Raw genomic sequence first — 22950 nt, 5'->3', positions numbered from 1 at the left:
CTATTTGAGTCACAGCTTCGTTCTTGTTAACACCGCTCCTTTTCATCTTTCACCTTTTTCAGCTCGCGTGAGCACCGCTCCTCCCTCTCGCTTTGTGGAGCCAGAGAGGAGGGGCCAAATATAAATGTTGTGTTCAGTTTATAGAAATCACATAACTGATGACTGCTGCATATTATACCTTTAACTCTGTCTTCTCAACAGAGCACAAGTGAACATTGTCAAAAACAGTATCTGGTATCAAAGGCGCACAAATGAATATCGAGCTCTGAAGCTTCCTTCAGAATGCAGGTAGTCTCCGTGAAATTCAACCTCAGCCATATTTCCCGACGCATGCCACTGAAACAGCTGGTTACCTTTAAACACGTTGGTCTTTAAGACATCCATGTCCCGGATCTGAATAACACAACAAGCATATTGCAGTAGTTATACTCATGCTGTATCTTACAAGGACAAAAAGCGCACATTGAACCAACACATGTTAGAGAGCTTGTTCGCACCATAATGTATGTAGACTGGGAGTTTGTGGTGTTGAATACTAATCCTATGTGTAGTGCTTGGATTCTGATCTTCACTGAGGGAGGGGCGTTGATGAGCACTCGACAGGTGTGGTTAGTGCTGGACGTTATTGGATTCTCAAACACACCGCTGGGGGAGAACAGCTGAATGTCACAATCTGAGGGGCAAATATGGATCGTTGGTTAACAAGTTATCATCACTATAGTCTGTGTGCAGTTTAGTGCAATTGCAATAAAATTTACAGTTGTCTACAAGGAATATTATAGCTGTGAATTGATTGTTCATAGCTAGAATATCACGTCCTTCCCACCTGCATGGTGGATGGAAAGGATATGAACAAAACAGCCCATATAGCTGGAAATCTTAAAACAGTCTCACTCTATCCGAGGCAAAAGCGTAAAAAACTTACAGTATTCTCATCTGACGTTATGTATTGCAGGGCTTTTGTTTATGATTGCGTTAGACTGTGGAAGTATTCTCACTGCGTCATACAGTACTGTGCAAAAGTCTTGAGCCAAACCTCCTTGATATTTTGTTAGGAAAAATGGGGAAATAGGTGTCAAAATTTACTGAAGATGTGCAAACATGCACGCGTGTAATATATACACTATATAAGGTATAAAACAGTGCTTGTACATTTCTAATTAGGTTTGGTATTATTACCTTTATTCTTCCACACAGCCTAAACCCTCTTAGGCAAGCTTTCTTTTAATTTAAAGTAGTCTTCAGGAATAGTTCTTCAGGCTTCTTGAAGGAAATTCAAAGCTTTTCTTTGGAAGTTTTGATCTGTTGTCTGCCAAAATAATTCCACACTGCTTCAATAATGTTGAGGTCCCAGCTCTGGGGAGGTGAATCCACGATTCACTTTTGCACCTCTCTGCTGACCTCTGACATGCTGACAATAAGTTGAACTAAATAGTTCTGGTTTAGATTCAGACCTGCTGCCACTGATCATCAGTCCATTTCTTGTTTAAGCTGGCATAGCTCAAAATTGTCTCCATCTTTCCCTTTCTTAAGAATGGCTGCTTGAAAGCCACTCTTCCACTGAGAGCATTTCTAATGAGGCTTCAGTGAACAGTAGATTCCACTTTCCTCCAGTTTATCCTCATGATGACTTTTGAAAATTACACATACATCCAACTCTTTGGAAGGAAAATAAGAGTGCCAACCTCAATCAGCTCACTCTCTGGGCAGTATTTTCTTTTAAGGAAATAGTAAATGAATTTTGTATGTATTAATTAGTTTTCTTTATTCTTTTTAAACATACTGCACTACAAATGTATTCAAGTAAAATCAAGTGCAAAGTGGCTTTTGTTATTTAAGAGTAGGTAATGGATAATAGGTATTGATTTGTTAATGACTGGACAGTTTGACCTCATTTGACCTTGAAGAAGAGGTCAGCGGTCCAAAGTAACATGATATTTAAAATTCCCACATATCTTTCCCTATTTACCCGTATGTTGTCAATGTAAACAAAGGCAGTTTTAAATCATTTTGACCTTCAAATCAATCTATCAAGCTTTAAGGAGAGGTCAGAGGTCAAATGTGACATTATATTTTAAATCTTAGTATGGTAGTTTCTATATGTCGACAATGCACACCACCAAAGACTCATACTTTCTAACTTGTATGGCTTTTGTCAATTTTCAATAAAATTATTAACTTTAACTTCAGTTGATGATCTTGGTGGATGAAACGTAAATTCGAATGGATTGCTAACATGACCCCGCTGTGCCCCCCTGTAGAAAGAGAGTGACACACATGCAAACGCTACCGAACAACAACCTTCTTTGCACAAGTAGTGAGGGGTGGCTTAAGACTTGTGTACAGGCTTGCAAATCTCTGTTAATTCAGTTTAAGTGAATAAGTTTCAATTCACTTGTTGCTGCATCCATTCAAACAACAAATGAAGGATGCTCTTTCATTAATCATAATCCTATCTTTCATGATATTTGACAATCCTTCTGCAAAAACATTCCTTCTGCAAAAAATTCCTAGTTCTGTTCAAGCACCGTCTTACCTTGATGGTGGCTCCTCTTCTTATTTTTCTGTGAACTGTACGTAAACACAACCCCGCTCCCTGGCGTGAGCAGATTTTGACGCACCAGCAGGACATTTGTTCTGGTGGTCAGTTCAGTACCTCCCACATGCGCGCACTTCCTCATAAATGCCAGTCGGTCGAAAAATGCCACGTACTCCTCTGTAAAAACGCACGCAGAGTTGCATTTATTTTGCTGCTGCAGCCTTCGCACAGAAAGTAGCAGTATTAGTGTTATTAATAGAACCAACTTTTTCTGCAGTCCAGGGAGCTGGACACCACTTTAATGTGAATGACCTCATCCAAGGGTCGGCCTATGGATACCACACAGCGATCTGTCACATCAGTTAAATCCACTGTGCCTGATTCCTCCAGCAGTAGCTGTCCACATGCACCTAGACAGGAGCAGATGTTATAATATTAATAATAATGCTTTTCCTTCGGTTCTTCATGAGCTCTTAAAGTATTTATGTCTACTGACTTGATTTATGGGTTGGAGTGAGTGTTGTGGCAGCCACTGGGGTCACTGGGATGGTGAAGGCCTCTGTTGGACTAGGAGAAAGTTGGCGTATGCTTGGCTGTGATATGTTTTTAGGGCTTAGAGTGGAATGCAGAGGAGTGGGTTTATCTGATGTGGATGGCACATCTCTGCAGCTGCCCGTGTAGCAGCTCTGGATGGTGATTGGCTTGGGCATGTGCATGCAAATCAGGGGGCTGAGGGGCTCTGGCTTAGAGGGGCCCATGCAGGACACAGCTCTGGATTGGATACCGTAGCCACAGGATACTGAACACTTGAGAGAAACACAACACTTATGACAAGGAAATTTCACAATGTTAGCAATATCATGCTTAATGAGACATCAGTGTCCACTGCTTCGGTATTCAGCGAAGCAGTGGACGGGAGAAAAAAAACAGGTTCAAAAGAGATTATTTCATCCCATTTCTATCTAATAGCCATCCCCATCTTGTGACGTACCTGGCTCCACGGCTTCACCTCCCACCTAAAGGTGCAGACTTGCACCAAGCAGGGCACTGTGATGGCTGGTTTGATAGCTGCATGGCAGTTTTCCTCTGCCACCATGCTCTCCTTGCCGTGGATAAACTGGACACAAGACACAACCCTCTGAGCTACACCTAGGTCACAGGAGACTGAGCAGGGTAACGTCCTGAATACCTTCCACCTGGCCAAGTGACAGTGGTGGGGAGTTGATTATTTTTTTTTGCTGTTGCAGAAATCGATTTCAGGTTTGCATTTTGTGTGATCTTCACCTTGCTGGGCAGCTGTGAGTGTTACATGATACCACTGCTGTGGGCTTGGGAAAGTTACTGCACTCCGAATCTTCCACAACCACCTCCTCCCCTTCTGCTTCCCGAGCACAGTACAGCACCCTGTTTGCTACCCCTCCTCCACACGTAACACTGCAGACTCCTTGCTTAGAGCGCCACCTGGTTGTTACAAGAAAAATATCCTGTAATTTTAAAACATTTATTTCAAATCTGCATCCTACTTTCTACACATCTCTATGGTTACTACAGTGTCTCACATAGGAGGGCAGGGTAAAGTGCTGCATATCTCAGACTTGGGATGAGGTTTAGTAGAGGCATCACAGTGGAAGTCAGGCACTCCCAGTGTGGTTTGATGGTCCACACAAGAAAACCACACCTGCAGAGTTCCTACAGCACATAATCAGTGGGCTTTGAGTTACTACATCTGAGTAGACAGCACTGTTTCTGACTAAGGGAGGACTTACCATTGCCGCAGGTCTTTGAACACGGGCTAATAACAGGGCTCCACACATACACACGAGGCTGACTAGAGCGTGGTAACAAATCAGACTTTAGACTGGGTTGTTCCTGGTCAAGAAAGACAACAATTGTAGAGATGTTTCACATTCTTAAAGAACACTGGAGTTCAAGTTATCGTTGATTTTACCTCTCGGTCTGATTCCCACCCAATGGGACACACGTCTACCACACAGGGCACAGAATCGGGGGGTTTAATCTGCTTTGAACAAAAACTTTGATCGACTTCAACATCCACGCCACCTTCAGGTCGGATGCACGATACAATCTGTTTTGCTTCTCCTGGCCCGCAGATTGCCGAACAATCCCCTGGCTCTGATGCGTGCCATCTATAAACGCACAGACCGAAGATTTACAATGTTAACTGTTCACACTCTGTGAATCTAATAATCAGCATTACATTGCAGATGTCATACCTGGCAGGACAGTGCTGCAGGTTACATTTTTCAATAGCGTGCGGAGCTGTATCAGGTGGACATTTGGAATCTGGAACCTTCACCACATCAGATCCATGTTTCTGAACACACCTTACAGGACGCACTCTTTCTCCCCCACCACAAGAGGCGCTACAAGGCCCAAACGTCCCTGCAGTCCATCTGTAAAATAGTACATTTTACATGTGCTAGTTTGTGCTGAGCACTGTATGTCAAAAGAAGCTGAGTATGAACCCAACCTGGGGGGACAGGGTGCAAGATTACAGGTTGTGTAGAGCAGTGTGGTTGGACGGGGTGTTGAACAGTCATGTTCCTCCAAAGGTTTGCTGGTCTCTTCATCTGCACAAATATAAACATGCCTCCGAACACCTGTTGAGGGGTGAAAGGTGGAAGAGGCAAATGTTTACAAGACCTTGGATTTAACAGTTGTAGCCTCCTATAGTCTACATCAGGTATCAAACATAAGGGTGTAAATTATGGACTTCTAACTGTATTTTCATGAATTTTACAACTTTTCCTACTTATAAAGACCTCCCCCACAGCCTTCATGCTACACCAAAGTAGTGAAATAGCAGATAAACAATTAAATGACAGAAAAATTCACAGTAAAATAAACAAGTAGGACATTATCTGTAAATTAACAAGACAGTCTGGGCCTGTATTCTTTAATTTACTACAGCATAATCTCTTTATCATGTAGAAGAATTGGGATGTGCTGTTAACATTGCACCAGAGACTGGTACACTTTTTGTCACTCTTTAGCAACAAAATATGAACTTTAGTCAAGTAAAGATTGCTATGATAGTGTTAGCTTCCTTTTTATTTATGTTGCCAACTAAATGATTTTCATTCAACTTAGTTCCACTTCATTGTTTTCCCCAATAATCTAAGCTCTCAGTAGGCAGCGCACACCAGAGTTTGACAGCCACTGCTAAACACTATTATACAAATGCTTTCAATATGGCATTTTACTTGCAAAAGACATCTGTTTCCCAAACAAAAAAGCAAACACTACACGGTCTCTCAAGGTCTCAAATGATCCCCGTCATCAACAGTATTTTTTTTGTCACTTTCTTCGTTAAGTTACTTACCTGATCCACAAGACACAGAGCAGGGTGTTGGGAAAACAGACCATTTGCCTTTGGGTAACACATCCATTTGGCTGCTGTTTCTGGTAGGCACATAGAACTGGAAGCTAATGTTTGGATTTGTTTTTTCTCCATATTCTTTTCCATATTTGCGATAGATCTACAGTGAGAAAAAACAAAACAAAATCACTATAACTGTTGCACAAAGCCACGTGAACAGTTTAGTAAGATTTCCTCGCCTGACCTGTACTTTTATCTCCTTTTGCAGAGGCCCAGGCACGAGCAGCTCCTCCATCTCAGGCAAAAGGTCAGGTGTTAGATGGATTCGGTACTCCAGGCGGTTTTCATCCAGTGGGGAAGGGTGGGTCATATTCAGAGCCATGCTGCCCATTCCAGACACAATGTACGTCTCCCCAGCCTTTACAGCTGTGGATGCAAAGTTTTAATCCTGTTAAGGTTGTCTTATAGAAATGTAAATCTCCTGTCCAGTTATGCCACTCACCCATATGAGTGAAGAGAGGTGCCCTGTTGATAATATGAACCTGTGTGGCATTCACTGGCACCGAGACAAAGGTGATGTACTCTGAAACAAAAATAAATCACTGATTTATAACTGATGCACGATAATACAGCAGTTATTAATGCCATCAATTATTCTTTTCAAACTAGTAAAGAAAAAAAAAAACCTTTCACACCCCAAAAGCATTAAATTTGCTGTTATGTACAACAGGGAAAAAAGCAGGAAAACCTCATATTTGCTTTACAAATAACTTAAATGAATGGCACTCAGTTTGTTACCTCTGGCCTGACCACCACTGTAGGAGTCAGATATCAACCTGCAGGAAGACCCATTTCCACCACACACCCCACAGATATCCCTTACTTTTCCAGAGTGCAGGACACCATCACAGCCAAACAGCTGATCAGAGACAAAAGAAAGATCACAGAAAGAGGGATATGGCATTTGATCCCTGATATATTTAGCCTCATTAACCCATCCCTACCTGGCATCTGCCTCTTAGACAAGCTGCTGTAGCGCCGAATGGAGGAGGGCTGTCTGTCTCACAGCGAGTACCATCCACAAACTGAGAGCCACGGCTCACTATGAAGTTTTCTCCATCTGACTGGCACATATATCTGCACTGTTCATCCCCTGGTTAGGATAAGAATAAGAAATGTTAGGTGTACACATTTTTCACATTTTGCTCTAAAGAAAAAAAAAATCAAGTTTGCTTAGACCTACCCTGTGTAAAGCCTAATGCAGGAATCCATGTGTAGAAGGAAGCACTGTTTGGTGGCAGGTAGAGGGGGTGGTTATCTGTTTGGGAGCACTGCTCTGCCATGAAATTAAGTTGAGTGCGCTCACAGGGCTGCAATAAGGCAGATGGTAAGAAAAGTGTTATTTTCTCCTAATAAGTCAAGTTTACACTGCCAAGCCCAAATTACAGTAAGGATACTCTGGCAGTAAAGTGAATTTGAAGAATAGCTGATTTGTCCCATGCTCTTATTTTCACATGTGCATGACTTATTTTCTCGTAATTCTAAGACATTTAATCATTTCTGTTGAAATTATGGGCTGAAAACTACTAAGAAAAGCTCATTCAAAGCTGGGAATGATTTTGGGTGCAATGTTCCATTGATTAAACAATATTGACCTACTGTATGGAGGCCCAATGTAAACATAGCTGGTAAGTACTTACTTGCTGGTTACAAAGTTCAGCCTCGATATCTGGGCCCTCACAATCATTCCCTCCAAACGCAGGTCTGAAAATTAGAGGTGACACACCAAAATCCCACATGTTCTTAAGAAGAAGTTCAGCAACATGTTTTTACTGACGCATCCATTTGTTAACCTTGGGTTGTTACATTGCCGCATACGAAGTGCGACACCGCCACCACACGTCCTCGAGCAGGAAGAAAACTCAGACCAGCCGGACCAGGAGCCGTGAACCACATCAGGGGAGCTGAGATCATCTGGAGACACACAGCGCCCCTTTAGACACCACTAGAAGAGAGGATTGCATCCCGTGAAAAACACGCTACCGTTTGATGACTCTCTGGTGCCTGCAGAGCTGTACCTGATCAGGACCGCACTCTGTCCCATCCAGAAGTGGCACTAGGAGGCGTTTGCAGGAGCTATTGTCGTCTAGATTGACGTGGCAAGACAGAAAACGACAAGCTGGCTGATGGAAAGGAGAAAAAGGTTGTTAACAAACTGAAAATGTGGTAATGTCAATTTCCCATCCTGTGCCATGAAGACTGTGACATACCAGGTCATTATTGGTGAAAGAGCAGGCTTTCGCAGTGCTACCAAAAGCTATACGACACTGGTCATCCACGCCATAGTAGAGCCCTGGCTTCCAGTCTTGCAGGGATCCTTCCATTGCAGGGAGATCTTTTACACATTCCGCCTTCCCTTCACTGAGAATACCAACAGATGAGAAAACCCAAAGCGCTGACATTATATTGCGCTGAAAGACTGAAGACTTAATATAAATTACGTTTTAAGGATCAACCTCTGTGGCAGATATGAAGACACGACTTAAGAGTAAATACCATGTTCAGTAGTGCCAGATGTGCATGATAAATGAATGGCATTTCTTGCACAGCTGCTGTGAACAGGTTGGCCCACCTGAAGAATGTAAGAAGCTGCTGTCTGCTGCAGGGAGACCAGGTCAAATCCACACTGTTGTAGCCTCCGTCAGAGGCCATCATGAACCCACTCCTGCTGCAGGTGTTTCCTACTCCGTCATGGTTGATTCCAAAGCTGGGTGAAATACAATCAAGCATAAAAGATGTTAAAGTAACCATAGTGTAGGATGCTGTGAGCATGCGGTTGTTAAAAGATGACATTCCCTGGCTGGTGACATTTAAAGGTATTTTAAATTGCCAAGAATACCAGAGCAAACAATTACGGTAAAACAGTCTTGAAGCATGTAAAGCACCATTTAAACTGTCAATCACGGTCCAGTATGGTGACTATAGTGAGTGTTATGAGCTGAATTAAACTGCACAGTACAATTAAAGCTTTTTTTTATGGGTCTGTGATTTGTGAAGAATTTCTTGGAAACATTGAAAACATTTCCTGTATAGACAAAAATTTATCTCTGACTGAAAATAGAAAGAAAAACTCACTTAAGGGGGGAAAAAAGCAATTAAACTGAATTATACTGTTTGATAATTTCAAAATGACAGAAATAATAAGGAATGCCCCAAATTAGACACAGCTGTAAACTAAAGTATACATTTTAGGTCCCGTGGATTATCCCTTTTACCTGTGGCCAATTTCATGAGCGATGGTGATTCCCAGGTCAAAGCCAGTGTCCTCTGTAATCACACAGCTCCAGTCACTGGAGCAAGCCCCACCGAGCTGTGTTACTCCCCTGACCTGCTTGTTTCCATCAGGTAACACCAGGTCATACCTGATTGTGATGGTAAAGCAAAAAAAAAAAATCATTTTGCTCATCTGCAAGATAATAAAACATCCTGTTATAACCAGATACAGACAGTTAACATACCTTGTAATGTACAGTAGAAGATCTGCATGTAGCGGGTCCGTGTCATTTGAAGGGTTAATCCTTCTGCCCCAGTCACACACACTTCTGAGAGAAGAAGTGATGTTGGTAGACAGCTGGATCTCTGGCTAAAACATGGTCAAATGTAACAAGAGAATTAAAGTACTTTGCACTGAAACTTTTAATCATGTTGCTCACATTCAGAGTCACTATGGATAGCAGCAGCTTAATAAGCTATAGATGTGACAATAGCTTACACAAGCACTGTAGGACTTCAGATTATTGTGCTAAAAAGCTATATCTAATATTTGGTCATTTGTGACTTAACTATAATGAGCTGGAGTCATAACAGAAAGCCACTTACCTCTGGCTCTGACAGGATGATCATGCGGACCAGGTGCACCCTCATGTTGGCACCCAGGGTAATGTCTCTCAACAGCTCTGAGGCCTGGGTGGAAATTGAAATATAAGTCCAATTACTATATTTCATCACTTTCAGTGTATTGGGACTATAGAATTGCGGAGCACTTACACCAGGCCAGACTATGGAAAGAATTCAGCAGACACGGTACAACTTCAGAACACATTACTGTCTCTGACTTATTGCTTTTAACACCTCTTTCATTATCTGCTGATTCCTCCCTATATCATCCTCACAGCTCCATTTACGGATTGTTCCAGTAAACATTCCCATCCACTAGTTCTAACTTCTTTTGCATGTGTGCGATCAGGCTTACAATGTTGAGGTTGGTGAGGACGTATCTTTCTGTGTCCTGCCTGTGGACCTGCTGGACATCAGGCCCCACCACTACCAGTAGCTCCAGATGGGTGATATCAGGCATCACAGCTGACCGACGCAGTCGCTCACTTACTGCGACCAAGAAGAAAACAGTGCAGACACAGAATGATAACCTGTCTGTGTGCCAGTGGTTGTGTATATACTTTTTTTCTCATTTTGTTGTATTTTCAAGCTTCCATTGACACACATACCTGTGGAATGAGAAGAACCTGGATAGGAAAGTACTCTTGGACTGGTCGAGTGATGAAAAGGCTTTTGAAAGGAACAAACTTTTTTTTCCTTTTGTTGTTGAATTTATTGTTTTTTACTTGGTTTTGGCCTTTTGGTTCAACCCCCAAAAAAAACATGAAAATACTGCTAATTGCTTGTTAGCAGTATGCATGTAAATCCAATAACCAAAGTTAGGACTCTCTGTAACTTGTGGGTTTTTCGCAGGATGATAAACAGCTTAAAGTTGAAGAGTTCAATGTACTTTGCAGAAGTTCCGAGCAGTGGAATGACTAACCGCAGTGCTCCTGTTCACCCGCAGCTTTCCACCTACCTTTTCCAATGGAGAAATCATTAGTGCGCTTAAGCCAGGCCGCAGCAGCAGCAGCAGACAGAACAGAGTCATAAAAACCATGTTTCTCCTTCTTCCTGTGTGTGTACCTGCTCCGCTTTAACACCAGGACAATATGTGATCCTCCTACTCAGGCAGGACAGAGCCAAGAGTCTGTGAGTATGCGTTTATGTAAACAGTAGGGACAAAGTTGATGAGCGTCACGCATCATTTGCTGTTTTTTTGGGGGTTGGAGACCAAGAGGACAGCTCTTATTGGTTGGCTCTCTCAGCGTGTGTTATGACTAATATGTGTCATTTCTTGCCTTTTGTCACTGAGTGATAAAAGCTATGACGACCCACCGAGAGTTTTTGTATTTGCAGTGATGGCAGCTTCCTTGCTTTATTTAGAAACCAAAAGTCCAACTTTAGACACCCCACCATATTTATAGGCCTTTCCCAGACAACAAATGAATTGTGCTGAATTTGTTACAAGTGATTGTGAAGTTTGTTACCCGTTGTAGCCATTAGAGGGCACACATGATCCTGTGGATGAAATGAAAGTAACGGGGGGGAGAGCAGGAGCTACTCCACGAGAGTGTAACAAACTAACATCCCTCATGTTCACGACAGAGATGAAACCAGCGTTAAGCTGCTTATTTGTAAGGGCCGAAGATTCAGAGTGTAAGCAATAAAACAGCTCAATTTAAGCAACATTAGACGATCTAATAACTTTGGTCTGTGGCTATAATTAATTTCCTTTACAGTTTAAATTAGGTCAGAAGAAAGACTTTCTTCTCTCCAACTATTTTTAGTGCTTTTTTTTAACACTTGGTGGAGGAAAGCCATTTTAAATATAACTTTATGCTTTGATATTCCTTTGATGACATGAATACAGTAGCAATGAACTTATCAGATTCCATCTGACTTTTAACACAACGCTGGTTTCTCATCGTGCTATGAAAAAGATTCAAGTATAACCAGAATGTATTCCACGCCTTACATAAACTCCGAAATGTTGTGGAAATAGCATTTGACCCTCTTCCTCTCTCACTCGCTCTCTCTGTTCCTCTCCATCCCCTTCCTTCCTCTGGGGGTATAGTTTATCTCTGCAAAGCTAGGATTCAAGCCCCATCTGCCATTAGTCGGCCAGATATCTGCCTGTTGTCAGTCTGAATTAACAGCTGGGTGTCACAAGCATTAGACCAGCGTTGCTGCTCCACTAAAACCTCAATGCCATGCTAGATTTGCCGAGCACAACAGACTGTGATGAGCGTCGTCGGAGTCTCATGCCTGCTCACTCTGAGGAGGGCATGAATTGTATATTCATGATGTCCTAAATTATATATATCTAGCCATATGGGATACACAAGTGGGCACAGCAGATGAAGCCTCAGGAAAATTTTGTTTGGTTGTAATTACTGAGGAAGGAGGAAGCTGTTTATGGCTTGAAAAATATTCATAGAAAGTAATCTCTGTTAGATCACTTTGTGCTCCATTTGTAGTTATCTTATTGCTAGAAACTATATTAAAGTCATGTAAAACTGCATGTCACGCATTACGACATTTTGGAAAGACATTTGGTAAACTGGGTTTTTTTCACTGTGAAGTCCAGCCTCGCAGTGTTTAATTTTGAGATGCATTTAAGTAGAGTGGCTCTGGCTTGTACATAAAAGGATTGTCGCTCATCTGCTGCTCTTTGTCATTCCATCCATCTGTCACAGAGTCGCAAAGATTTGTGTGTGTGCAACAACAACAAAAACAACAGAAATGTTCACCTGCCTCTTTATGACAGTCCATCACCAAAACTTTATGTTGGGGAAAAGCACTGATGGCAGATCAAGTATGTTAGTTTTAGTGGATGATTGAACAGAATCTTCTGACCTGACTTTTTTCTGCAAGTTATCAGCTGTAACTATAAGCAGAAGTCCTCGCATAAATATAGCACACCTTTCATGTCTCAGTAAAGCTGCATTTCTGTTCAGACTTAAGTACTGGACTATTTATAAAATTGTCACAGTGATGTATCAGATGCTGAATCAAAGTTACCTTCATGCATAAAAGTACCAGCAGAATGGCCCTGTAACATCTGTTTTTCAAACATACTGACGTTCCTCTGAACATTTATTTCCTCAATTTATGCATGGGTGTCTCTCTCTCTCTGGAAAATCTGTAAACCTAAGAATATTTCCTCCTGCTGGTGGAGTTTCTCCTCCCTTTCAGTGTTCCATCTGCTAATTAAGACAAATATTGTGTTGATGCTATACTGTCAGCCCTGATATGATAGCTTTCCAGCGTTTTCAAGGCAATACGGAGGGTGCTGAAACTCGAAATGTGCAGTCATTTTCCTGGCCGTGGCATTTCTTCCAGGAGCCCCCCAGCTGTTTTAGCATATGTCAGCATATCGCAGGGATGCCGACGTTGCGCCGGCATTTAATGATGCCACTGTGCTGCTGATGGTGATGCCTTAATGATCGTGGTGTGTGGTTTCTGATAAACGGCTATAATCTGCAAGTGATTATGAACAATCATTTTCAGGGGAGGCGCTTTTGTAATATGTGTTTCAATAATGGTGTGATGTGAGGTAAAGCGGTGTTTGATCAACGCATTATTCTGCAATGTTGTCCTGTTTGGAAGTTAAATGACTATAGGAGCAGAATTTTCATGTCTCGCTCTGGAAGTCGAGTTTTCTACACCGAGACTGTTTTATGAGCTAAAATGTGTGGCATCACAGATATGCACAAAAAAAGAATGATCACACAAGGCCGACAGCAGCAGCAAAAACACTAGTTTAAAAGTCTGTGATATCACAAAGCAGATACTGTATGTATAAGCATACAGTTGGGTGGTGCAATGGTAATGCAATTGCCTTTCAAACAGATCCAGACAATGCAAACCTTACCTGCTGCAATACCTACTGAAGTTAACTTCAACATAGTGATCTAAAATTAGATAAACATAAGACAGCATTTAGACTGAACTTGATACAAGATGCAGACTTTAGTTTAGTAAACTCAAGAAGGCTTCTAAAGTTCTAAACGATCCAGAAAGATAAAAAAAATCTTAGAGCAATTTGCCCCATTTTTGCCATGGCCTCTTTCTCTATTTCTCAGCCTTGTTCTCTCTATTCCTACGGGGCTACTGTAACTGCAGTTGACTGCAATAAGGGACTGCAGGGAAGGATACTGAATACTAAGCTGGCCAAGTCAGACAGCCTACATTTTGATCCAATCCTCCCATGAATTAACAGAAAGCTCCTATCGGGCTATAGGGTGATGGCGTGGCAGTTGTTAATGAACAAATCCAATAGCTGAACATCTGTTTACATGATGCTCGGGGGAGTTGAATTTTAATAAGCTATGCATGGAGATGTCTGACTGCAAAGTTTGGACTCGAGCATGAGTAAGAGGAATCGAGAGCAAAAATACAAATGAGCCTTCTGGTTACATGACTCGTCCTCACGTCCTTCAGTATAAAAATCAATACACGAAACTGCAGCGCATTAATCTTTTTTCTTCAGACCAATTAAAATTCCTTTCCCCATCTTTTAGCAAGTATGTATCTGAAATCATTTTCCCTTATTCCCATCTTGTGCTCTTTCCCAGCAGGACCCTGCAATCTCCAGATCAGTAATTATAGTAGCCTATGTTTGGATACACCTTACCTGAAATTTGCTGGTATGGTGTCTCAATTTACAATCCCACTCTCAAGCTTTCAGTTTTATTTACTTCTGCCACAGCCCTTCGATTGTGGATTCTTTGTCTTTTGGTCAGACGCATGGAATTTAACAGAAGAGAGTTTCATGAATTTTGGGAAAAGAAGGAACAATCTTTAAAAAAATGGGGTGGATTGTGCAGTTTGTTTTAATAACATAAATGAGTTGCACACACAGACTGTACATAAGAGATGTATGCAACCACTGAGAAAATCCCCCATTGGTTAGTAACGTTTCATCCCAAAGGCTGAGGTGATAGTTGCATCTTAGCATTTTGAAACCAGCCGTAGTTGGGTGTGGCCACAAACAGGCCCCCTCGTAGGGTAAGAAATTACCAATCACAAGGTAGGCCTGCCCCAAGGCAAATGCTGCTTTATTGCTGTGTTTTAACAGAGAGCATCATTTCTAGAATGAACATCATGCTGTGTTTAACAAACTAGCCACTGAGACCATAAAACTCATTAGGAAAGTATTTGCTGGGCTCATAGATCAAGCTACTGAAGGTTTGTATTTCCCACAGAGATTACTGAAATCTTTCTTGTTCTGGTAACAAAACGACCCCCAACCCCCTTTCACTTTTTACGTGTCATTTTTCAGACCCGGAAACCAAGCCCACTTTTTAAATACAGTCAATAGCGTGGTTGCCAAGAAGGGATGGGCATTCTTCCAAAATCATCCATCATATTATAACCACAAAAAAAAAAAAAACCTTTTCTTTTTTTTTTGTAGCTCAGTGACTAATATTAGAAAAGCATGCACATCCCTACCCCCAAGGATAACAAACTTTACTCCCTAAATATTTGATGAATAATGAGGCTTTTACCTTTATTTGCAAACCTGTACACAGATGTCTCCCAATCTCTCTCTAGTCAAATTTGTGAATTTAATTTTTGTGGACGTGTACAAGACCTGCAAATCTATCATTAGAGTCATATATGAAGATGTGCAATAAAAACATCCCAGTCTGTATTCAGTTTCAAAACTGTGCTGCTGAGAAAAGCAGACAAGTCGGGCAAGTCTGCAGTCACGTTTTCTTTTTGCCCGGAAATTTGTATTTTTAGCAAACTTTATTAAGCATAATTCACTGGATTTTGAACCCAGGCTTTCTCTGTGAAGGTCAAAAACTTGACCCTACCTTACAAAGTTAATATAGTACCTTACGAAGCCTATTTTCAGTAGTAACAGTATTTTTCTTTGACCACAACATTTTGTTTACTATGGTTGAATCAGAGTGTCAGCATTTTATGTTACTAAAAATAACTCACTCATAAGTGATATACATGTATTCAGCTATGTATAAGCTTTGATAAACTTCTGATACCTGAGCCCTCCACACTAGTAGTGTTTTTGGGGAGGACACTGAACTAACTTGCTCCTGATGCCAGACAAGCTCCTTGCATTCCAGCTCCACGGTCGAGTGTGTGTATGTGTGTGTCTGCTTATGTGAAACTCATTACAAAGTCCTTATAGAACCTGGCAAAGGTTGAATAATATTCCGTAAGTGGCCCTTAACACATTTCACAGTTAAGATATGAAAGGAATAAATAACAATACCAGTCTGCATCAGTACAGGGTGTACTCCACTTCTCACTGGGAAAGGCTCCACTGCGACCTTGAATTGGGTAAGCGAGAGAAGATGCATGGATGGATAAAGAGTACTTGGATTCACTGAACAGTTATTGAATAGTCTGGGTCCTGACGAGAAAGCAAGTGAAAAGCAGTGAGTACACACATTTTTCTTCTCAAGAACATAACATAAAACCATATATGTAATAGCATGTACGGTGTTATGTTTAGAGGATGTGTGCACTTACATACCTATCAAGCAGCAGACTATGGCATCAGTAGCCGATTCACCAACAGGGGGACCTCAGAAATTCCCTCTCACGTTTCCATGGTGGTCACGCTTTAACTCGTGTTCTCATTATGCCTGAAGCCCTCTGGTGAAGTTATTTTAATTTTGACCAAAGGCCTGTGAGTGTTAAAGTTCATACTCAGCAGTGATTCAGCAGCCTTTTGCTGAAAATGTAACGACCCACTTACACACATCATTTATTCACACCCCATTGTTTGAACGGCTTGCTGCCCTAGGGAGGCTTTGAGACTGTAGATGGGCTTTTTAACAAGCTAGCAGATCAGTCTCTCCAAACATGACTTGATGTTATCGTTTTGTAACCAAGCTTTAAAAAAACGAAACCAAGCATATCACGAAACACAAAAACTATTTCAGTGTGTAACTTGGCTACCTGCCTTGTTTTCAACCATTAACATTAAGCGTGATAATTCACTATTAATGGAGGAAAGAGAGAGAACAGAGAGAGCAAAAGAGGCAGGTGATCTTTTTTTGAGTATGGGCTGCTCTGCTGCTGACATTTGAAATAATTGAAAATAGCTTGTATTTAAAATGCCATTGATTTTAGGTGTTTGTTTTTTTTAATAAGTCATTGAATATGTATGATGTGTTAATGAGAAACGCCATTAACAAATGCTAATCATTTCTGTGTTATTTGGTTTGGTGTGAGAATACTGAAAGGTTTAAACAAGTGCAGATATGGAAGTGGATTACTTTGTAGCTTTTAAACATAGCAATAAAAAAATAAAAAAATAAATAAACCTTTCTTTACTTCACACTTAAAAAGTGATCTTTGTACAAACCAGTGTTATTAACGGTAGTTATTTAGGCCAAACGCTGTAAATCAGATATCATGTAAATTTGGAATTTTACCTCAAACGCAGGACTGCCTTCAATGGCATTGTGGGAATTGTAGTGTTGCTCAACCTTGACTGACCCCGACGAAGGACTAAAAGTTAGATTATTCTGAATCGTTTTAGCCCCTTTACTTAAGGAACTTTGATATTTATGCTAAAAATGTAACTTAGTGCATTTTAATTCAACCCTTTGCCACAATTAATTTTTGTCCGTTTGAACAACAAACTCAGAATTCTCAAGTTACAAACACTAACTTTGAATCCAGTGCAGTGATTAAACATTAAAAAGGGTAAGTGGCTAATTTGAGTGTTATAAAGACAAACCTCACCACCACTTTCAACCTTTTTTTTTCTTTCTTTTTTTGTGTGTAAAACTGGGCAGGCAGACTGACCTGTAAACAACGTTACATATAATGTGAATGTGAGTCGAAAAGTTAACCTCTCGCTATGTGCCCGGTGACACGTGTAAAGGCTCTTAAAGCACACAAAGAGTCAGTGTGTGTCCAGTGGTACCGCGACGTCAGTGTCTCTGGCACTGAGCTGAGTTGGTCGGGGCCATGCAGCAGAGGCAGCAACGTCACTCCCTGACGGCGGCATCAGAGCAGCACGGACTGTACGGACGGCCATCCGCGCAGCAGCGAGTCGCTCACTCCGGAACTCGGCGAAGGAAGACGGCGTCGGACAGCGGCTTTCTGCTGTGGGGCAAATTATTTCTTTTCACCGCGACTTTCCGCTTTTGTGGCTGAGGTAACCAGAAGCCGCTTTATATGGGAACGTTTTTTTCTTTATTCGTTTAAAGGTGTGTTTTCTGTTTTTTTCCTTGTCAACTAGCTACACGGAACAGCATGGGTACCAAACGTTTCGAGTACAATGACTAGCTTCCCGCACTGTAGCCATAAACTGAGGGTTGCTATGGTACTGCCAGGCAACATCCCACCTGCTGCTGCCGCGACTGTATGTATTTCTCGCTGCTGTCAATCAAAACACGTTGAAATTAATAAAAACAAAGCGCTTTTCGAGGGTTTTAACCAGGCTATACGTTTGTTGAGAATGTATGTATTTTAGTTGTGCTGTTTTGTCTTAGCCAGCTGTTTGAATCAGTCATTTCACAACGTGACTTCATTTTCTGCTCGTTTAGGCTGTGCTGATTTAACGCAGAATACTTTAATAGCAGCCTCTACAGTTAAATTGACAGCACTCTTCTAGCTGCATATTGTGTGATGCCTGCTGGCTACACTCAGCAGCTTAGACAGTCACTACAAAGGTCGTCTTGTTTTGAGTGTTTTTCCAGTTAAGTGCCCATGTGTCTGTGGCTCTAGGTGACAGTCCAGTCCATTTCTCATGAAATACAGCACATGCCTGTCATTCCCTTTGTAACTGCTGTCTGTTTGTTTATTTTCATAGTGTCTGTGCAATATCCAGGACCAGAAGGCTTGAGCAAACGCAAAATGGTGATTACCAGCGTGGCATCCCTCGCAAAGACATCACTGGCCGTCGACGCAGAGTACAGATGTTTGCAGTGAAGGTGCATAGTGCGTACAGTAGTCTTCTAATTCTGTGGCTCAGACAGCTGCTGTGGTTAACCGTCAGTGCATGCCAACGCCCGGCCCACGGTACAAAGAAATTCCATTATCCCCATCTCTGTGACAGAGAGGAAGAAACCACCATGCCATGTTGTCATGAGGCCAGAAAAGGAGGGAGAATTATGAGTCAGAATGGAGGAGAAAAAAAAGAAAACTGTCACTCTTCAAATACACATCTAAACTTGGTAGACAGCTCACATGCTTATTTTAAGAGCAGCACCGGATCTCTTTTGTGCTGTTCAGTTGGCATCAGAGCTGTAGAACCATGAACAGACTTGGCGTCTTTCTGGTATCTTCTTTTTTTCCCCCCTAGAAATTATTACTGAAGCTTTTTAAAACTGTTTCTTTACACTGTGGTGTCTGTGTAAATTCCAAGGATTAGAGCTAACGTTTTAGAGCGAGCGCAAAGTGCAGCGGGGGGCATCCAAGTCGAGCTCTGTTCATTGTATTTTAGTTTACACACCTCCTTATCTCAGCTGTCAAGAGGGAGGACTCTTTTTCTACAGTAACTTACCCTGAGCAATAGAGATAGTGGTGGGAAAGGAGGGGTGGGAGGAGTGAGAAGAACAGAGAATGACTGTGAGGGAGCGAGCGTGCTTAACCCAGCCACTGAGTGACTCTTGTATCCAAGGACGAAGGTAGCAACGCGTCCAAACGCCACTCTTCGCCCACGGGCTGCTGTAAAGAAATGAGGCGGACACATAGGCGCTCCGCAGCGCTCGTATAGACTCAATAGCCTGCTGGGTCCTCTTCACGTGGTCCCCTGGGGTTTGACTCGTCTGTGTGGAGTGCTGATGGCTGAGCAGATCATGACCGCAGCTAGAGTGATATATACAGAACGATTAGCCTGAATGGGAGTGTTTTATTTCCTTTTCTGTCAAAGCAAACTCAAATAAAAGTGTCTTTCTCCTATCTCACCCGTGTCTTCGCACCTAAACTAGCCCCACTTCTCTTGCGTGTTTTGGCAGAGGAGCAGACTGGCGAGGACGTAGTAACAGGTGATACGTGCCAGCGTGGATTTGGGGGCGTCGAAGAGAGCTGAAGATCATGGGTAAATCCAACAGCAAGCTCAAGCCAGAGGTGGTAGAGGAGTTGACAAGGAAAACCTACTGTGAGTAACTGAAAGTGTGTTTGTTTTTTGCTTGTTCTTACAAAGAAAAACTTTGCAGAAACTTTTTCTGTGAGCTTGTCATAGCCTGTTGGCCTGAGGTTAAAGAACATACAGCTTGCAATAGGAATACATAATACAGAGTTTATTGCTGCGGTTTGCTAATCTCATTTTCCACCCACTGTGCACCACACAGGCTTAAGAGTAAATAACGCTGCCTGCTGGGATGCTTTGGGATGCTATACATTTTTCATCACTGACAGAGCAGATGTCAGTTGCGAATGATCTCCTCATTTGTTTCAAATTTCAGATTCTTGAATGTATCGCAGACTGCAATCAGCTAAGGCTGAGTAAAAAGTTGCAAGCGGGGGTCTTTAAGTTACGCTGAGGACATAGTAGAGTTTGTGGCAGCTGTAATGATAGCTTTTCTTTACCGATGAGAATGTGGTTTTATGTGCTGTATGTTCTACTTCTAATGTGACAGACATTGATAAATTTAAACGTAGAAAGGGTAAATCAATTGTGCTTGTGCTTGTGCCGCCACACTTATAAATTGCATTCCTGCGTCAAGATCGATGGATGGGGTGGACTCACAGAAAGGGGACTGACCCTCCAATAAAGAACTGTAGCGAAGGTGCGACTTTGTAATTATATCTTCGATTGTTGTTCCCGTTGATGCATTAGGGTGCAAATTGACTGTATTTCTACCATCTTGCTTATCAACGTCTGCTCAGCTATCACTTTGGATCACATTTCTAATTACCACCAGCAATGTCTGCTTGGTATCCACTATATTACCACTTGTGTGTTATTTTTGGAGCACAGCATTGCTATTATTATTATTATTATTATTATTTGAGCACCGTGGTGTGCAGGTGTGGGTGGGAGTTGACATCCCCTGGCTGCTTAATGACAGTGTTATTTGTGTGGTTGGTCTCTCCACAGCAGAACCAAGGAAGGCTGTTGTAGCAGGAAATTGCTGTGGAGGAAGATTAGACTTCATGCTGGGCTGGACTGCTTGCTGCTGTCCCTTTCTCTCTCTCGCTCTCTCCCCCTGTCTGACTGGTTTTCTCATTCTCTCTTAACCTTTCACCCTGTCTCTTTTGCTTTTCCCCCTAACCGCCCTCTTTGAGCAGGGAATGGAATAGTATAATTAGGATCTTATCTGGTTAGCATCGCTGAGAGGGGCTCTGAGCTTTTCTCTCCCAGCGTGATCGTTCTCTTGTTGCTACTGTTGTTGCTTGACTTGAGACTATCGTTTCTGCTTTCCTTCATCCTGTTACCTCTTTCTCTTGCGCTCCCATGAGAAGCGTAGTCTGCCATTTTAGTCAATGCTTTCCTTTGGTCCTTGACAGATTGGGGACTCAGTAAATTTCCCTGTGCCCCTCTGTTTGTTTGTGTTTGTGTGTGTCTGGTAAAAGATGCAGGATGTTTTGCACAGAAAATAATGTGTGTTAAAAGGTAAACAGCAAGGCCAGAATTGAGGCCCATTTATTTACGAGGAATAAATGCTGACATCTGGATTTATTGTATTTTAGAAAATTTCTTATGAGCATATTTTTGGAATTTTTTTTTTTTGTTATCGTCAGTAAAACACCTTCAGAGACAACAGTAGGCTGTGCAACAGCTCTCACTAATGAGTGATTTTTCTGGTCTTTAGTGGAAAACCGTAGGGAATAGTTACAAACTCGCTCCTCCCCATAAATGCTTCCCTGAATGACTGTTCTGGCATTACATGGAAGGACCAGCAATCCTATTAAAATGTCTGCAGGATGTAGCATAGGCCCATGTATCAGCATGAAGATTTTTTCTTTTTCTTTTTTTGAAGTGAAAAGAGACAATGACACTCATAGCGATGGAGGCACAAGCTGAATGTGTTCTAGCTAGACCCTGCAGGGCCAACGACTGAGTGGGCCCCGCACCCTCCTGCAACTGGCTGATTGCATTATTGCCCATTGCCGCTGACTGAGTTATGTAACACGGTTTTTTATTAAATCGCAGCCATGGTAAATTGCCTCAATTTCTGACTGCAGCAATGGCTTTTGAGGCCAATTTAATGCTAGCTTGGCTTGGCTAAAAGTAGTGAGATTGACCCTGTCATTTACTGACCAGAAAATGGTCACAGGATGAGTTTCTCGGTTTAAATGCTGAGCAGAACAAATTGAGATGGAGATATATGCAGAGCTCCTTATCCGTAGTCCCTGTATTGTTTTGCTCTTGATCTGAGGTAGTCGCATTATCACAAACATTTGGTAAATATCATGTTTTGTGTTTCAGGTGTTTATTTTCTTTTTTCCCAAATTTGTTGTGAAGGTTTTTTTGTTTGTTTGTTTTTTTTAATTTGTCTGTCTCCTACAATGCGAGACTGCTGGATAATGTAATTTTATATTTTTATTTTTATTTTTTTACAGGAGAATGTAGCCTTGCTTACTCAACACTTTTTACCCTCTCTGTGTTTTACCTGGCTAGTAACCATGACTATGAGCTGCTCAAGGTTCAACATTACAGTAGATGAAATTAGTGATTAAGTTACTGTCGTTTTGTTGTCTTTAAAAGCCTTTTACTTTCCCCCGGGCCAAACAGAAGTGGTGGTAGACAGCATCTATTGTCAGCTTGCTGCAGCAGCAGCGACATGAGTTCAGAGTGCCTCTCAAAAGACCACCTGGTTAAACTAATGCTATTGATTTCCAGCCCTTTTTTTTTCATTAGTAATCCCAGGAGCCAAGAGGCTGAAAATTACTTTGGTTACTTGAGAGAAAGTAAAGAGACAAGGGAAAGGCATGTGGGAATGGTTGATTACATACTGGCAGATAGTAGTGCTTGTGTGGGCATGATAACACATCCTGCCACATAAACAGTTCTTTTTCTTAAATCAGTGGCTGACCTTCATTCCCTCTGCTTTCCTCGTCTTTTTGTGGCTCTCTAGGGTTTACTCCCACTTGTCTACTGCTATACAGGATATACTAGAATTAATGAATTCTATTTTCAGCAAAACAAAAGCTGTATTCCAATTAGGGCTGGGCCATATTGTACCGTTCACGGTAATACCGGTATAATGTTAGGCAACGATAGGAAAATGAAATATCGCGATAGAATATGAGTAAA

The 22950-nt window shown here is 41.8% G+C and overlaps 2 protein-coding genes across 2 annotated transcripts in view; one reads left to right on the top strand and one right to left on the bottom strand.

The window, feature by feature from the left end:
* Positions 1-67: 67 nt before the first annotated feature.
* adamts13 (ADAM metallopeptidase with thrombospondin type 1 motif, 13) lies at positions 68-17753 on the bottom strand. The gene is made up of 31 exons (XM_005729546.1): positions 17668-17753; positions 16264-16417; positions 16000-16057; positions 10385-10445; positions 10132-10265; positions 9759-9842; positions 9398-9522; positions 9155-9301; positions 8512-8646; positions 8150-8300; positions 7958-8062; positions 7733-7884; positions 7580-7643; positions 7123-7249; positions 6884-7032; positions 6678-6798; positions 6382-6462; positions 6124-6305; positions 5883-6039; positions 5031-5160; positions 4774-4953; positions 4488-4686; positions 4306-4408; positions 4099-4228; positions 3824-4000; positions 3531-3735; positions 3036-3345; positions 2806-2949; positions 2537-2716; positions 498-673; positions 68-393 (listed from the first exon to the last, which is right to left on the bottom strand). The coding sequence occupies exons 5-31, from the start codon at positions 10234-10236 to the stop codon at positions 238-240; spliced, it is 3975 nt and encodes a 1324-aa protein (XP_005729603.1). The 5' UTR covers positions 10237-10265; positions 10385-10445; positions 16000-16057; positions 16264-16417; positions 17668-17753; the 3' UTR covers positions 68-237.
* A 22-nt stretch (positions 17754-17775) lies between these two features.
* The window catches only part of ncs1b (neuronal calcium sensor 1b), a 15780-nt gene continuing 10605 nt past the window's right edge, over positions 17776-22950 (top strand). The window contains exons 1-6 of the mRNA XM_005729626.2: positions 17776-17901; positions 17986-18108; positions 18559-18679; positions 19706-19848; positions 20791-20901; positions 21435-21456. Coding sequence (XP_005729683.1) covers positions 19785-19848; positions 20791-20901; positions 21435-21456 — 197 coding nt within the window. The 5' untranslated portion in view covers positions 17776-17901; positions 17986-18108; positions 18559-18679; positions 19706-19784. The remainder of the gene's footprint in view (positions 17902-17985; positions 18109-18558; positions 18680-19705; positions 19849-20790; positions 20902-21434; positions 21457-22950) is intronic.

This window comes from Pundamilia nyererei, unplaced genomic scaffold, assembly GCF_000239375.1.
Source record: "Pundamilia nyererei isolate P.nyererei 1_Seehausen unplaced genomic scaffold, PunNye1.0 scaffold00033, whole genome shotgun sequence".
NCBI classification, from domain to species: Eukaryota; Metazoa; Chordata; class Actinopteri; order Cichliformes; family Cichlidae; genus Pundamilia; species Pundamilia nyererei.
This window is presented reverse-complemented; position numbering and strand designations above follow the sequence as displayed.

What these genes read in the sequence shown, in the direction of transcription:
- adamts13 (XM_005729546.1), bottom strand. Translation starts at nt 10,236, where the DNA reads ATGCCTGATATCACCCATCTGGAGCTACTGGTAGTGGTGGGGCCTGAT. An exon ending in TTCAAAGACCTGCGGCAATG is followed by an intron (nt 4,229 to 4,305) that starts GTAAGTCCTCCC and finishes TATGTGCTGTAG; the next exon opens with GAACTCTGCAGGTGTGGTTT. An exon ending in ACTCACAGCTGCCCAGCAAG is followed by an intron (nt 3,736 to 3,823) that starts GTGAAGATCACA and finishes TCACTTGGCCAG; the next exon opens with GTGGAAGGTATTCAGGACGT.